The 16,809-nt window shown below is 42.2% G+C and overlaps 1 protein-coding gene across 2 annotated transcripts in view; it reads right to left on the bottom strand.

The window, feature by feature from the left end:
- Window positions 1–1,022: 1,022 nt before the first annotated feature.
- Window positions 1,023–16,809, bottom strand: part of Pibf1 (progesterone immunomodulatory binding factor 1) — a 181,991-nt gene continuing 166,204 nt past the window's right edge. For both annotated transcript variants that reach the window (XM_055609558.1, XM_055609557.1), the window contains exons 17-18: window positions 13,337–13,510; window positions 1,023–1,363 (exon numbers count right to left, since the gene is read on the bottom strand). In XM_055609558.1, coding sequence (XP_055465533.1) covers window positions 1,313–1,363; window positions 13,337–13,510 — 225 coding nt within the window. In that variant the 3' untranslated portion in view covers window positions 1,023–1,312. The remainder of the gene's footprint in view (window positions 1,364–13,336; window positions 13,511–16,809) is intronic.

The following is a 16,809-nucleotide window of genomic DNA, read 5'->3' as shown; positions in this document are numbered from 1 at the left end:
AAAAAAAAAAAAAAATGAGTGTTGGGCTATATTTATTATTATTATTTTTATATTTATTATTATTATTCCTATGATTATCTTGGTGCTATTATCTATCACAAATAATAAGACACCTGTTAGATTTTATAATTGCCTTATTTACGTCGGGCTGGGCAGATGTCCCTACTTACACTGTCTAAATCAACTCACATTCATCTCACAGCCCCCATGCAATGCCATCTGCCTTAATCCTACTCAACTGGACAACCTTTCATCTATAATCCCATGGTACTTGCTTGTATTCTTCATCTGGGCCTTTTCATGCCATTATTGGAGTCCTTTCTTGGTCCACATGGCATTTTCTCTAGGCTAACCCATCCTGGCATTCTGGGATTCTCCAAACCCTGGGAACCTTAGCCACGCCTACCCCATTCTGCCCTGCCCCGGTATAGGCTGTTTAATTAACCAATCAGGTGTAATGACTTAGGCAGGTTTACACAGAGGGCCAGTAACTAGCATCAGACGAACCTCCAACACACAAACCCAAAAGGAAAAAAAAATAAAAAAAATAAAACCAAATAGTTTATTTAGCTTCCAAACATGAGTGTGTTGTTCGTGTGTGTGCATGGCGCCCGGGAGGGCAGAGGGCTTCGGGGAGTCGGTGCCCTCCTTTTCACCTGGCTTGGAACTTCGGTTGTCAGGCCTGCACTCACTGCGTCATTTCGATGCCCCTGCAAAGGATTCTTAGCGCAAGGTGTCCGGGGTTTGGTATTTGTATTGTAATATGTAATTTCAGAGTTCATGAAGTCCAGGAAGTTTACTCACCAAAATATTCGAAAACCCTTAGGAACTCTGTACTTAAGCTGGGTGGTGGTGGCACATGCCTTTAGTTCCAGCACTTAAGAGGCAGAGGCAGGTGGATCTCTGTGAGTTCAAGGCCAGCCTGGTCTACAGAGCGAGCTCCAGGACAGCCTGGGCCACACAGAGAAACCCTGTCTCGAAAAACCGGAAAACTCTGTATTTATGAAAACTCTACAATCTAGTCAGGAGATAGAAGATATTTATTTTATAACAAAATACATAAAACCACATACAAAGTATGCAACTACTCGTACTTTATATGTTGATTATATTGAAATTTGTTAATTTAACATCACTTAAAATAAACATTAAGTTATATTTGAAAATGTCAAGTACATGATTAAAATGAACCTTTCTCCCCCAACAGACACAGCCCTTCAGGAGTACACGAAGAGCAGCAGGCCTGACTGGGGCACAGCGTGGCGGGAGGGGCCTGGCTGGGTTAGGCTCTGGCTTTCTCCAGTACCAAACACTAGGCCTTCATTTTTTGATTCTTGGACCATTCTTGTGCTTCCCTTTTAGTCTGAAAAGAAAGAAAGACTAAATGAAACACACTGCTTACAGGGAGGAGGTGAGGCAGAGAAAACACATCTGGGGCATCTTGTGAAAGCTAGAGGAGTCCACTTCACAGAGAGCTGTGTGAATCATAGAGCTTTAGGTAGTTTTAGCTTTAGGTAGCTTTAGAAACACAGCGCTTTAGGTAGTTTGCTGAGTCCTTTGTACGAGGACTCATCAGTACAGTCCTCTTTGGTGATGTGGGTCCTTCCATGCTTTCACCTTGGGGCAGTAGTGCAGCAGGCAATTCTTGGCCACCACAGTGGACCCTCATTCCCCACCCTGCAAGACCCTGGCTTCCCAGCTCCTTGCATCAATCATAAGCGTAACAGGGAAATTCTCAGCCAGGGGGAGTGAGGAGAAACCTGAGGCTGGGAAGAGCTGGGAGAGAGGCTGTCACCATGTTGCCTTTTCCTGTACCAGCTCCCCTGCCTCAACAGAAAAGTTACTGATTTATTCAGGGGAGGGGCCCCTGTCAAGATACACCAAGGCCCAGGTTGGCCTTGAACTCTTTAGGTAGCCACAGATGCTCTTGACCTCATGATCTTGCATCTATTTCCTGAGTGCTGGGATCACTTGGAACACATTTCAGTCCTTGCAATCTGATTTCAGTTATCTAGACTTTGTTTAGGATAGGAGTTAGTACATAGCAAGCCCAAAGGGCAGGCCCAGATTTGGCCCCACCGCAGCACATGCTCATCTTCAACTTTAGTCAAAGATGGCTGATCCTACCTCTATCTCCTAAGTGTTCAGATTATCCACATGAACACCAGGCCCTGTTTATGCAATGCTGGGCTCAAACTCAGGACTTCTTGAGTGCAAGACAAACATTCTACCAACAGAACTACCTCCTCCCCATAGCCACATCCTTTACCACAGTGGCCCATCTGTTATAGCTGCTCAAGGCTTGAGGATACATTAGAGTTCACTGCTGGTACAAATTCTTTGGCTTTGGGAAAACACGTTATCACAGTATTATACAGAATAATTTCAGTGCCCATAAAAACCATGATCTCTTTTCTTCATCTATGTTCACGGGAGAGGATGGTCTATGGTCTTCTTACAATGTTTTTGTCTAGTTTTTAGTACTTAGCATTATTACGACTGGCTTTGCAAAACAGGTTGGGAACTCTTTCCCTCACTTGCTTCTTCCTTTGGGATGAGGTCTTATATATCCCAGGCTGGCGTTAAACTAACCAAAACAGCCCCAAAGGACCCTGAGATTCTGAGACTCCTGTTTTCATTTACCACATGCTGAGAACATGCTGGCTTGCTCTCTCATATCCGATTAATGTGATGCTGGAAATGGAACCCAGGGTTTCCTGAATGCCAGGCAACACTCTGTCCATTTATCCAATCTATCAACCGAGTTACATCCCAACCCCAAATTGGGAATTGTTTCTAACTTTTGAAAGGTATTATGGAGAATTGGCATAACTTCATCCTTAAAGGTTTGGAAGATTTTTCCAGTTAATTCATTTGGGCCTAGTATTGTTTTTGTTTGTTTTTTGTTTTTTGCTTTTTCCCCTCTGAGACAGGGTTTCTCTGTGTAGCCCTGACTATCCTGGAACTCACTATGTAGACCAAGGTGGCCTCAAACTCAGAGGTCTGTCTGTCTCTGCCTCCCCAGTGCTGGAATTAAAGATGTGTGCCACCACTGGCAGGCCTTATTGTTTTGACAGACATAAGTCAATTCACATTTTAGAAGAAGATTTATTTTTTACCATTTTCCATTTTGCACATGTGTGTCTATGTGTAGACTGTGCATGGAGTGTCTGTGGAGGTCTGAGGTGTCAGATCCCCGGAGCTGGAGTTAGAGGGCTGTGAACCTGGCTTGGGTCCTGACTTGGAACCACTCCTGGCTTTTATGCTGAGCAACTGTCCTGCTAGTTTCTGATTGGGGTTTGAGGTGCAGAGAGGGAAAAGCTGGGTATTTATTCCCCTGCTTTTTTTTTTGTCTGGTTTTGGTTTGGTCATGGCTACGGTCTGCAAACATCAAAGTTTCCAAAGTAAGACAACCATCCCTTACCTGCTTCTGAGTCTTGGGATTGGCTATAGCTTCGCACAGCTCCGGTCTGTTTTATCACTTGGTTTTCACGTGCTTATGAGCAGTCCTCTCGGACTGTGTCATGTCTCCTCAAAGAGCCTTGATTTTTACAGTAACAGGTCTCATAGGGTTTCGAGGAGAGTCAATGTCATAACGCTTGTGAAATACCGAACCCTCAAATACTACACTTTCCCCCTTGTCCCTCCTCTCTGCTGTTTTGAGAGTTTGCTGTTAACATGAGACTGGTTAAAAAAAAAAAAAATTATTCAAAGAGCAACCGGGGCCTGAGACTTAAGGATGACAGCATATATGGAATGCAAGATCTGTTCTAGACTGGCTCCTCTTTGAGCATTAACCAAAGGTAGATGGATGCTATTATTAAAGAGAGTTTTTTGTTTTTTTTGTTTTTTTTTGCTGGGTGGCGGCGGCCCACGACTTCAGTCCCAGCACTCGGGAGTCAGAGGCAGGCAATTCTCTATGAGTTCAAGGCTAGCCTGGTCTACAGTTCTAGCATAGCCAAATCTATATACAGAAACCCTGTCTTGAAACACAACAACAACAACAACAAAAAACCAAAACAACAACAAAAAGAATTATTTTAAACAACTGGAAAAGCCTCTACATTTAGTTATTGCTATTGAGACAGAGTTCCACAGAGACTGTGCAGGCCTCAAACTAGCTATGTTGTTGGGTTGGTGATGTAGCCGGCACGTGGGAGGCAGAGGCAAGAAGATCAGGAGCAAAATCAGGGTTCAGGGCCAGCCTGTGCCACACTAGACCACTTCTTCTTCCCAAAGAAGTGCAACAAGAACCAGCTGTGTAGCTGAGGGTGACTTTGAGGTGCTGACCCTCATGTCCCTGCTTTCCGAGCACTAGCGTTACAGCGCAGCCGCTCTGCCTGGTTTTCTGTGGTCCTGGAACTGACTGCAGGGCTTCATGCACCCTGGGCCAGTACTCTACCAACTGAGCTCCACAGCCAGCCCCAAGCTTCTCTACTAAACTAAATTATTACAAATTGTTTACTTGAGTCATATACTTAATAAGCTGTGCATTCTCTGCGGGAAGCCATAAAACGATGCTCGATGAAGGGTGGCTTAATGAATAAACATATCTCTACTGTTAACTTTTAATCTAAATGTGATCTATATTAATGAGGGTATTTGGCAGCTGGCCCCTATATAAGCCCAGGTTCTGACACTGGGTAAAATTAGATACTGAATTTTTGGCTATCCAATTAATATTTCTTAAAAAACTGTAGTGTGTAAAGGTGAAACAGATTATCTTAGAACTTTTTCTGATTAGGATTCAAATCAAACTTTAAAGATTATATTTTAGGGGCTGAGAAGATGGCTCAGAGGTTAAGAGCACTTGCTGCTCTTCCAAAGGACCAGGGTTCAAATCCCAGCATCCACATGACAGTTCACAACTGTCTATAAACTCCAGTTCCAGGGAATCTGACTCTCTCACACAGACATACATGTGGGCAAAACACCAATGCACATAAAATAAAAACAAATAAACTTAAAAAAAGATCATATTTTAAAATACTTTCTGCATATTTTTGACATTTGATCAGTATTGTAAGCAGTTTGTTTTTTAAATTTTTAAATTTTATTTTATTTTATTTGGTTTTTCGAGCCAGGGTTTCTCGGTGTAATACATCCCTGGATCCCTGGCTTCCTTGGACTTAACTCTGTAGACCAGGCTGGCCTTGAACTCACAGCCATCTACCTGCCTCTGTCTCCTAAGTGCTGGGTTTAAAGATGTGTGCCACCATCTTCCCAGCTTTAAATGTATTTCTATAAACTTATTTTCCTTCATATCTTGATTTTTGTTTGAGTTTGTTTTTTGAGACAAGGTTAGTGGTACATGCCTTTAATTCTAGCAATGGGGTGGTGGAGGCAGGTGGATCTCTGGGAGTTCTAGGCTTACATGATCTACACAGAGTTCCAGGCCAGCCAAATCTACAAGGATTTTAAGATTTTTAAGACCCTGTCTTAAAATGAAATAACAACAATAACAAAACAAAACCCAAACCAAAACAACAGAGCAAGCAGGCAAGCACACAAGCCAGCACGCAGTGCCCTTCCGGCTTCCTGCACGCCCCTTTAACTCTACTTTCAATTGGCTGGCGCACGCTACCACCTTCCCCATCTATTCTCATGGGGAGGGTCTGTCTTCTTCCCCAATATGTTCCCACAGCTGTCAATTCTCCATCAGTAGTACATTGTGAATTTCTGCCTAAAGTAACATAAAACTCTGTATCTTCTTCCCTTGCAGTCCAGTGAGCAATTCATCTCGTACGGCTATCAGTCAGATCTGAGAGAGCAAAGGTGACCCTCAGTGTTCTGTGCTTGCCTTCTAGCTAGTGTATCACGCTCTGGTACAGTGTGGGCACTTGGCAGGGACCCTGGGCATAGAATGTGGTAAGCCTTAAGCATAAACAGGTAGCTCAAAAGAAAGTGTACATTTCTAAATGACTGTTAGGTTTGCATATGAAATGGTCTCCACAGGCACGTGTGTTGAATCCTCCGTCCCTAGGCAGTGGCATGACATGAGAGGTGGTGGGAACTTTGGCCTAGCTGGAGGAAGCTTCTGCAGCCTGCTCTTGAATGCTAGGCTTGGTCCCCGGACCCAGCCCTGTGTTCTGTTTCCTGACCGCCATCAGAAGCCTCAGCCTGAGCCCCCACTTCGACAGTGCTCTGCTTCACCATAGGCTGGGAAAGACCTGGCCATAGAGGAGTTAAAAATCTCAAAAACTGTCCAACACATCTTCCTTCTGGTGTTCCTGTCACAGCAACCATAAAAGTGACTAATATAGCAACCTCTAAGGTGTAACAAACTTTACTTTTTTAAAGGCAGCGTCTCACTTGGTAGTTCACTGGCTTGGAACTCAGTGTGTAGATCAGGCTGCCCTCAAACTGTTGGGAGATCCTCCTGTTTCTGATTCCTAAGCACTAGGACTATAATTGTGAACCATGCCTAGCTGACACTAATTTCTTTTTTTGAGATATAACATATATGAATTGTGAGGATACTACACTGAGTGAAATAAACCTGAAAGATAAATCTAAATTAGAGAAATTCATATAAGCAGAAAGTGGGATAGTGGTTCCCAATGGCTAGAGGAAGAAACAAACAAACAAACAAAAAATTAGAGTTATTTCATTTGTTTTTTGAGATAGGATTTCTCTGTGCAGCCTCGGCTGTCCTGGACTTGCTCTGTAGATCAGGCTGGCCACAAACTCATAGTAATCGCCTGCCTCTGCCTCTCTAGTGCTGGAATTACAGGTGTGCGCCACCACATCCAGCTAAAAGGGAAAATATTTAATGGGTATAGAGCAGTAGTTCTACAGGACGGAAAAATATCTAGAAATTTATAAGATTTATATAAGATTGTGTATATTTGGGGCTGGAGAGATGGCTCAGTGGTTAAGAACATTGTATATGCTCTTCCAAAGGAGCCGGGTTCAATTCCCAGTACCCACATGGCAGCTCACAAGTGCCTGTAATGCTGTTTCCCTGGGATCTGACACCTTCACACTAATGCACATATAATAAAATTAAATAAATTATTTAAAAAATATTGTGTATATTTAACACTACTAAACTATACATGTAAAATAAGGTTAAGATGGCAGAACTTATATATTTTGTATTACAATAGAAAAAAGGGAGAATGGGAGCTTTTAGACAAAATCCCTTGGAAGATGGGCTTGGTGGTATGCATGTGTAACACTAGCATTAGGAGGCTGAGGCAGGAGCATCAAGAAGAGTTCAAGGCCAGAGGCTGGGATGCACCTGGGATGGTAGCTTGCCTAGCATCCACAGAGCCCTGGGTTTGAGCCCCAGCACCGTGAGAATCTAGAATGGCCGTGTAATTGCTATCCCATCACTTGGATGCACAGACACCAGCGCTGTCTTCTACACAAGCTTCCAGTCTTCCTTAGACCCCTAAGACCTTGGAGGTGGGTAGGTGGTAGTATTGGAAAATGTATTATTGTTTCCTACTAGTTACTTGGACTGCTGTTAAATCAGTCACAGATTTTGCTATATATGTATCATTCTATAGCATTCTGTACTTAATAGGAAAGTTGGTTTTCACCAGAATCTAATTTTTACTTGGAATGCTGCATATAGAAATCCTTCCAAGGGCTGGGCAGTGGTAGTGCACACCTTTACTCCCAGGAAGCAGAGGCAGGTCGATCTCTGTGCATTCGAGGCCAGCCTGGTCTACAGAAAGAGTTCCAGGACAGCCAAGGCTACACAGAGAGACCCTGTCTCAGAAAGAAAAAAAAAAGTGAATATAGCACAAGTTGTGAATATGGTGCCTCACACCTGTAATCCCAGCACTGACAGGGACTCCCAGAGGTGGGAGTTCTGTATAGTTTTGCTAAGAGTTTGAGGCCAGCCTGCTCTCCACAGTGAGTTTAAGGCTACCCTGTCTATAAAATGATACCCTATCATAAAAACTCAAAACGCTAAACCAAACCAAGCCAAGCCAACCAATCAAGCAAAAGCCCTTCCTCAAGACTTTACAAGTGGAGAGGATGGGGGAAGCCCATCTCCCACAGATCTGAGGCAGCTGCTCTTCCAGCCTCAAGCATCGCCTTTCGGGAGGCTAGACCTTCTCAACCCTAACCCTCCTTCCGTTTTGTTATGCTTTCACATCCTGTGTGGTTTCCTATGTGTTTTGTAGGAAGGGTCTTACCATGTACCCTAGACTTACTTGCCTTGATCTGGCAAGCCTCCTTCCTCTGCCTCTGGTGCCGGCATTACAGCCTGTATCAGGCCTAGCTCTTTAACACAGCTCTGAATTTTCGGCAACCCCAGGGCCTGGTGCATGCCAGGTTAATTAATGCTCTAGCACTGGGCTGCATCCCTGACCCTATCAGACATATAATCGGCATAAATATGAGGGGTTTGTCTGTCACAGCTCAATATGTAATTGTGTAATGTTCAAATCAGAGGAAAATCTCTTCAAATATTTATGGCAAAAAGAAGAAACTTCAATCTATTTTTGTGTGTTGATTTACAGTTTGTCTCCATCAGGAATGTAAACAGGAGCAGGAGTTTTCTAACCCACTGCCTAGAATATTATTCAGCAAATGAATAATATTACAAAGGAAATGAATGAATGTGGTTTGGATCTGCCATGACAGAGTCTGCTCAGTTCTATGTAAGTATGGGCATGAGGTTCAAGAGTTGGTAGGCAGTGTTTCTCCTAGGCGATATGAAAGAACACGCAGGGCAGTAGGGTGAGATTGTGGCCATAACTGAGGCAGGCAGCATGCTTCTTAACCAGAGAGAAGCATGGGAAACATCTGCAATTCTAAGCAACAGCCCAACTAGAAAGGCACAGAAGCACCACGTTCAGCTGTATGAACTTGAACTCATTTTTATTTTTATTTTAGACCCCATGTAGCCTTGGCTAGCCTGGAACTGTGGCAATCCTGCTTCTGCCTTCCCATTGTTGGCATTACAGGCATGCGACATTACACCCTGTTCAAACTCAGAGTTACCCAAAGCCTGCGCGCCGTGTCCTCCTGACGCTGAGCTTTTTGCTTCTGATAAAATTCTGCTGTGTAACCTAAACTGGCCTTGAACTTATGATCAGGCATTCCTGCTGCAATTACATGTGTGTATCATGTCTGACTATTGGCAAACTTCTGCCTTTGCTCATATATTAATCATAATTCATGCTACTTTGAGCTACATTAGGATTGAATATGTGACTTCTCACCTACCTTAGTATCCAGGTCTCATTTGTCACTACCAAAATGTGAACAAATGCCAAGTGGTTTGGAAAGGTTAATTTCCGATCCTCATAAAATGAGTAATTCTTCATTTCCAGATATTTTAGCGAGTGATGCACTATTACTTGTATGCTAGCAAAGCTTTACCTTCTAGACGTTAGATTAGAATGGATTTGAGGTTTCTAATCCATTACCAACTCGTGATTAGTATGGCCTGACTAGTATAACATGGACCAATGTTCAACAGCTATGCCCATGGTTTGTATGTGGGTTAGATACTGAATTAGCTACTTTAAAAGAAATATAACAATAAGCAAACAAATATAATAATTTGGATGTGGCTCACAAAGGCAAACTATTTACTGTATGACTCTTTAAAACTTTTTCTAAGTCTAAACAGACCATAGATAAAATGAGCACAAGAATTCAGATATATAATTAGCTATTTTTTATTTTGTTAATTTCACGTTTGCATATTTGGACAGCATTAACTTTTATTCTACTTTCCTAACAGTTACTGGCCCTTCACCCCGTACAATGGTGCTGTGTATGTTTGATATACCTCCTTCAGTTATTAACACAATTACCCTTTAAAGGAAGGGGACCTCCCCGGCCCCAGGGTCTCTGTGTAGTCCTGGCTGTCCTGGAACTCTTTCTTTAGACCAGGTTGGCCTTGAACTCAGAGATCCACCAGCCTCTGCATTCTGAGGGTTGGGAATAAAGGTGTGTACCACCACTGCCCAGCAGAGAGTCCTTATTTTAAATACACAACTCACATAAGTTCTTTCAGATGAAGCCTATTTTCATTTATTTATGTATGAAACATTAGTGAAACATACTTAATGATTATCTTTCATTACTCTGAATACTGCGTAATTATTATGTTGTCACTGAACCTAATTATATTTATAATGTTATAGAGAAACAGTACAAATTAATAAAAACACTTCAATTGGTAATACAGTGTTAACAGGTCCTGAAGTAAACTACTCCAGATTTTGCAAGGCACTCAGAAAGCTGCTGTAGAAACAAACGACTAGATTAACTAGGAAACTACCAGAAGTAATTCATTAGTTACAGGGGGATTTTGAGACTATCAACTGATAAGACAAAAACCTTTGTGTCACTCAGAAGAAGCCAGTTAAAACATTAATCTATAACTTGGGGATTATAACACACTGAGCAAGTTTGTTAAAACGAGAAAGAACAGTGCCTGATAAAAGCAGACAAAATAAGCCTGATGGATTACTTCTGGAATCTAGAAAAAGAGCTAGAGATTAAGACTCTATTAGTGTTTAACCAGTACAGCTTCTAAGGGAGAGAAAGGCCGTGTTCAGTAGAATAATTACTCTGTTTTCCAAAATGCTACAGGCTAGGACACAAATACGGATTTCCAAGTCTTCACTTAGGGCCAACTTCAATGAGTTGGCAGCTGCTCTGGGTTTATACGGACAAACCATGAGACTGTCTGGGATCATTCGCCCCTTAGCACTCAGCCCATGCTCACTCATAAATTTCTTATTTCAAAGGGCTTACTACTATGAGTGTGAGAGGCTGCAATAGTATTTCTGACTTGAGAAATAAAAAATTAATCTTTCTTTTTTTGAGATAAGTTCTTTCTTCCTGTAGTCTAGGCTGGTCTGAAACTTACTATGTACTCATGCTGTCCTCAAACTCAAGGCTTGCCTCCTGCCTCAGCCTCCCAGATGCTGAGAACACAGGTACAAGATAACATGCCCAACTGAGCTGGGGATTTCTGAGTGCTGCTAACTGGAGTCTTTCACTTCAGAGGGTGTAGTGCCCTGCCTGAGCAGATAAAGTACTTTCAGGAGCTAAGAAGATAACCAAATTGGACAAAGAACTGATTTCTTCCCCTTCAGTAAGTGTGTGCTGAAACAGGGATGTGGAAAGAATATACAGAAAGGTGTCTTGAGACAAAGGGCCCCGAGTTAGGCCAGAGGAAGGAAGGAACCTCTGAGTAAGCACAACGTGTGTGTGTGTGTGTGTGTGTGTGTGTGTGTGTGTGTGTGTGTGTGTGAAGAGCAACAGAGTCAATGGGGAAAGCTTGGCGGCCACGGCTGCAGGCTGTTCACATGAGGCTTGCAGCTCTCCTCATCGCCAGCTTGGCTACACTACTGAGACACATGGCCGTGCGCTAGGTTTCCTTCGTTTGCTGAAGGTGGAAGCTTTCTGTCACTTTAAAATGGGAAGCTGGGGGCTTGAGAGATGGCTTGGCAGTTAAAAGCACTGGCTGCTCTTCCAGAGGATCCCAGTTCAATCCCCAGCACCTCAAAACTATCTGTAACTCCAGTTCCAAGGGATCTGACACTCTCACACAGACATACATTCAGGCAAAACACCAATGCACATGATGAAACTAAAATACATAAACCATTAAAGTGAGAAGGTGAAGCTTGGTGGTGGCATGAGTCTGAGATTCCAGCACTCTGTAGGCAGAGGCAGGAATGTGAGTTTGAGGTCTGTTAGAACTTTCTAAACACCCAAGGGCTGGAATTGTGGCCTAGGAGTAGAATCCTGCCACATACAAGTGCCAGAAAGGGGTTCAGTCCCTAGCATAGAAGAAAAAGGAGGCTATATTACATAGTTATAAATGTCTTCCATATCACTGATCTTGAAAAGCTAATCACTGTGGGTAAAGAGAGGGCTGGTGTCACAATTCTCGTGCTCAACTTGTTTTTACAAGCATCTAGAGGATTTTAAAAAAATTAAAGTTCAAGGGCTCACTGAACTGGAATATTGAAGAAAATTTTCTGGTTTTGAGTCTTATAGGACTGCAAGTTAAACCTTGTGTTCCTTCTTGGAAAAGCATATTGAAATAGAGCAATTAGCAATGCCACTCTTGGCTTCTGTTGCCCTTTTCACTCCTTCTTGTATAATTTGCTGAAACACAATTACACAATTGCCCATATTTCCTAAAGTATATTCTATACATTTTCCCATTCCTTGCTTCAAGGCAGGGTTTCAATCTATAGCTCAGGCTGGTCTCCAGTTCACCAGGTGGCTAACAATGGTCTTGAACTCTGGATCCTCCTTTCTCCATCCTCCACATTCTTGGAATACAGGTGTGCTATCTCCCCCAACCCCCCCCCCTTTTTTTTTGCTATCCAACTCTTTTACTTTTATTTTAAAAATTATTTCCAGATAGGGTCTCATCCAGTTAAGCAGACTCATTCAGAACTTACAATTGTCTTGCCCAAACCTCTCAAGTGGCTGAGCTAGCAGGCACATACTGATTAACATGAACAGTTTTCATTCTTTTATTATTAATTATTTATTTTTATGTGCATTGGCATTTTGCCTGCATGTGTCTCTATGTGAAAGAGTCAGATCCCCTGGAACTGGAATTACAGACAATTGTGAGCTGCCACTCGGGTGGTGGGAATTGAAGCTGGGTCCTCTGGAAGAGCAAGTGCTCTTAATAGCCAAGCCACGACTCCAGCCCCGTGTTTTTATTCTTCATGAGAAACTCAGAACAACATTTTCTAAATAAGTGAGAGCAGGTGCTACTTTCTACTCTTTTGTTCTCATAAATTAAAACTCTATGATCGGGTCTGGGGAGATGCTCAGTGGGCAGAGTGCTTGCCTCACTCAAGCATGAGGACCTGAGTTTGGACTCCACCAAAGCTGGACGCAGCAATGCAAGTCAAGAATCTCAGTATCCTATGCATGAGCAGTGGTGTGGGCGTGTGGAGACTGAAAGCCCCAGGAAGCTCAAGGGCCAGGAGCAGAAGACAAGAGACCTGAAGTTGTTCCCTAACCCCCTTATATGCATGTGGCTCACGTGACCTCACGAGCATGCACAGACATATCTGTATCAAGCATATACCCAAAATATAAAAACATGCAGAATAATTTTCTGAGTTCCTTGTAATTTACACCTGCAGGTAGGAGAAGGAAAGGTAACTTTGGATAACTTCTGGGCAACCTCAAGATGCTAAGTAGAAACATAAAAGTCAATTCTCATCTAATGTACACATTTAGAAAATGGGTTAATATAGACACTGCAAGATCTCTGCCTAACACTATCCTAATTAGCTTAAAGCAAACATGAAAGAGAAGAAATATATTTAGTGAGAAGCAGAGATTAAAATTCTAAATATTTTTTAACTGTACTTACAAACAGTGTTGGCTTAGGTATGAATATATTCTCTTCACGGTCTCTTGGCATGTTCAAGGTCTTTGATGCTTGATTTTCGGTCACACTTTTTGACTCCATTTTTGTAAGAAGTAAGCTGTTCTCAGAATGTTTGCTACACATATTAGCGATAATTTGTTTCATAGCTGCAAATTCCTGTTGATAGATGAAAACAAGAAAATACCAAGTATAATTTTGGCAAACAGACTAATGGTGATAGACACTAAAGCATTTATTTTTTTTTAAGTAAATGAAATATATTTGAATCATTATACTACATATATAAGGAAAATTGTGAAAATAAAATATTAATGTACAACAATTATGCAAGTGACTCTTAAAATAGTAAATACGACATTACTTTTAACACTATGACTTTTTATGTGTTAGTTTTTCTGTCTACTGGAGTCACGCATGGAGTGTCAAAAAACCCCATGATATGTGTGTATGATATACCTATAGACTGTGACACAATTGTTGTGGAATGCATCTGCACTTTTCTGCACATATTTTTGAGTAGATGGGTTAGCAACCATTCTTCTTTAATTGCTGGAAATCAAACCCAGGCCTAGAGCATGGCAGGCAGTCTTAGTCTGATAATTTTTTTTTTTGCTCCCTTTTAAACACATTTATTACCTTACAAAGTCTAAAATGAAGAAGACAGAGACATAGAACACAGAATGGTCCTCTGTGACTACTAATCACGGTTTACTTCAAACAATAAGTGTAATGTAGCTCTAGCATTTCTTTGCCTGTAGTATTTCTGTAGCCTTTTACAAATGGTAAATGGAGCTTGAATTGCCATTTCTGATTTTTCCAGTTCTGGGACTTGAGTTCAGGGCTTTGTGCACACCAGCCCCAAGTACTTTACCACTGAGTTACAGCCCATTCTGTCCAGTTGCCTTTCCATATTGCTTTTCTTACTTATTTAATTGGAGACAGTGCTACACTATGCAATTTGAAGCCCAGGATTGCATCAAACTCAAGACAGTCCCATGCCTTGGCCTTCCTGTGGTTGGAACTTCAAGCTTGTGTCACTTGGGTTTTAATTTGTCTTCTGAGTGAAAAATTAACCAGCTAGACTCTTCGAAGAATTTTGAGTGAGATTTGCATCACATCCTTTCAAGCCTATCTTCTTCCTCACAGACAACCTTTTGGCTCCTCATCAGCAGATGCTTACGGCTACCTACTAAACAGATACATCAAACACAAGTACCCGGGGAGATGGCGAGCTACCTTACTATCTGTAGAATAAGGCTGGGCTCTGCACTAGGAAATTCTTTCCTTCATGCGAACACACCGAACTTCGGGTAACAGAAGGGTGCAGTGCTTCCTGATCTGTTTATAGACATCAGCTCCGTGTCAGAGCAAGTCCCTACAGGCCTCTCTTTTCTGGCTGTCCTCAGTTCTATTTAGAACCACCTAGCTGGAGTTGATATTTTAAAACAGACTGTGGCGTCTGAGCCATGCCGCCTTCCGAGCCTCCAGGGTGAGAGCAGGAGCTGGAGCCCATACTGGGAGGCCCCTTCTCTTTTGTGCAGCACCACCACTGTCTTCCAAAGCACACAAGACTGTGCATGAACACAGTCACGGGATTTGGGCCTTCGTGAAACTCATTTTGCTTTCAAGATTCTGTTGTTTAATCTGTAGTAAAGAATGCAGCCACTGAATTATTGTTAAGCTTATTTATTCAGTCGTAACAGATTTTATTTATTTATTTCTTGACAAGGTCTCTGGTAGCCCAGGCTAGCCTCTAATCTTTTTTGTAGCCAAGGATGAGTTTGGACTTTTGGGCCTCCCAAATGCTGGAATTACAGGCTTGTACTACCCGTTTATGTGAAAGGGGACAGAACCCAAGGCTTTGTGTAGCCAGGCAAGCATTTTACCAAGGAAGCTATATCCTCAGTCTCATGATATAACTGAGCTCTTACACTCCTTATGGGAAAGGGGAGAACTACATTTCCTGTCTATCAAACTAACTTTTTGTCTGAAAAATAGTCACTAGCCATAAACATTTTTTAACATGAAGATATAATAAAACATGAAAAATTACTTCCAACATAACCTACCAGAATTCTACAAATAAATGGCATCTTAAGGGCTTTGACCCCTACAAGCCAGGAGTCACAGTTTCTTAAACCTTTTCCCACTTTCAACCCCTTTTCACAATAACTCTTTTATGTGGTCCCTGGGCATATGGATATAAAAAGTATGTAAGCAAATCAAACATGTTAATAATAAGCCACAGACTTATCAACAAACAATTCTTTAGTATACATCCAACCTTAGCATTTATCACAGACAAAGGTGACTGCATACCAACGAAACAGATGTGCTTACGCACTGTTACACGAAGAAACAAATTTGACCTCACTTGCCGCATGTAGCATCTTCACTGTTTTTGGATGTAGTCTGTATTTTGGCACCAGAATCCTCCATGGCTGAGCCTGCAGCTTTATATATGTAGTGTAAAATGGCAGCACTCAGGGCCTTTCAGAAATCCTCTCCTAATCTTAAGCTAAAATTGGTTAATATTTTTTGTTTGTTTGTTTTGTTTTTGACATAGGATTTCTCTGTGTAGCCTTGGCAGCCCTGGACTCTTTTTGTGGACCAGGCTGGCTCCAAACTCACTGTGATCTGCCTACTTTTGCCTCCCTGAGTGCTGCAATTAAAGCCTTTCACCACTTTGCCCAGCTGTTGAATCTCCTCACCCCGACTCCCCAGGCAGGGTTTCTCTGGGTGAAATTTTGGCTGCCCTGGAACTCACTCGGTAGACCAGGCTGGCCTCAAACTCATAGAGATCCACCTGTTTCCGCCCTCATTGAGTGCTGGGATTAAAGGCGTGAGCCACCACCACCCGGCTGAATATTTGTTTTTAAATGAATCTCAAGTCAGAAACTCGAACAGCAGTTTAAAAATTCAAACATTTTAACACACTACAATAGAAAACTGTACTAACTGCACATGGTGAGGAGTGATGGTAGGACAAAATTACACATTTATACTCTTCTGTTTCTATAAGGGTAGAGGGCTTTGTATGCACAGTAAAAAACTGCAGTGCTTACCACACAGCAGGCTGGAATCTGAGCTAAGATGTTTCAGGCAGTGTTAGCACTGTGTGACGTAGGCGCATGCTCAGTGCAGTACTGTGTTCTGAGAGGCTGCAATCCAGCTATAAGAGGCTACACGGGTGAACTCTGACAGTAAAAACTGAGTTTGAATTTTGAATTAATTTTCGGTGAGTCTTTGTCCATGACCTCCTGATTCAGTTTCATGATACCACATGGCAGGACTTCTCAACCTGTGGCTTGTGACCATGTTGTGGGGAACAGTTGCAAAATTACAGTTATCAAGTAGCAGCGAAAACAGTTTTATGGTTGGGGGTCACCACAACATGAGGGACTGTATTAAAGGATGAAAATATTAGAAAGGTTGAGAACCCCTGCCACATGGGG

The sequence above is a fragment of the Psammomys obesus genome, unplaced genomic scaffold (genome assembly GCF_907164565.1).
Source record: "Psammomys obesus unplaced genomic scaffold, mPsaObe1.curated_primary_1811, whole genome shotgun sequence".
In the NCBI taxonomy this organism is placed as follows: Eukaryota; Metazoa; Chordata; class Mammalia; order Rodentia; family Muridae; genus Psammomys; species Psammomys obesus.
The sequence above is the reverse complement of the archived record's forward strand: the minus strand, read 5'-3'. Positions and strand labels throughout refer to the sequence as shown.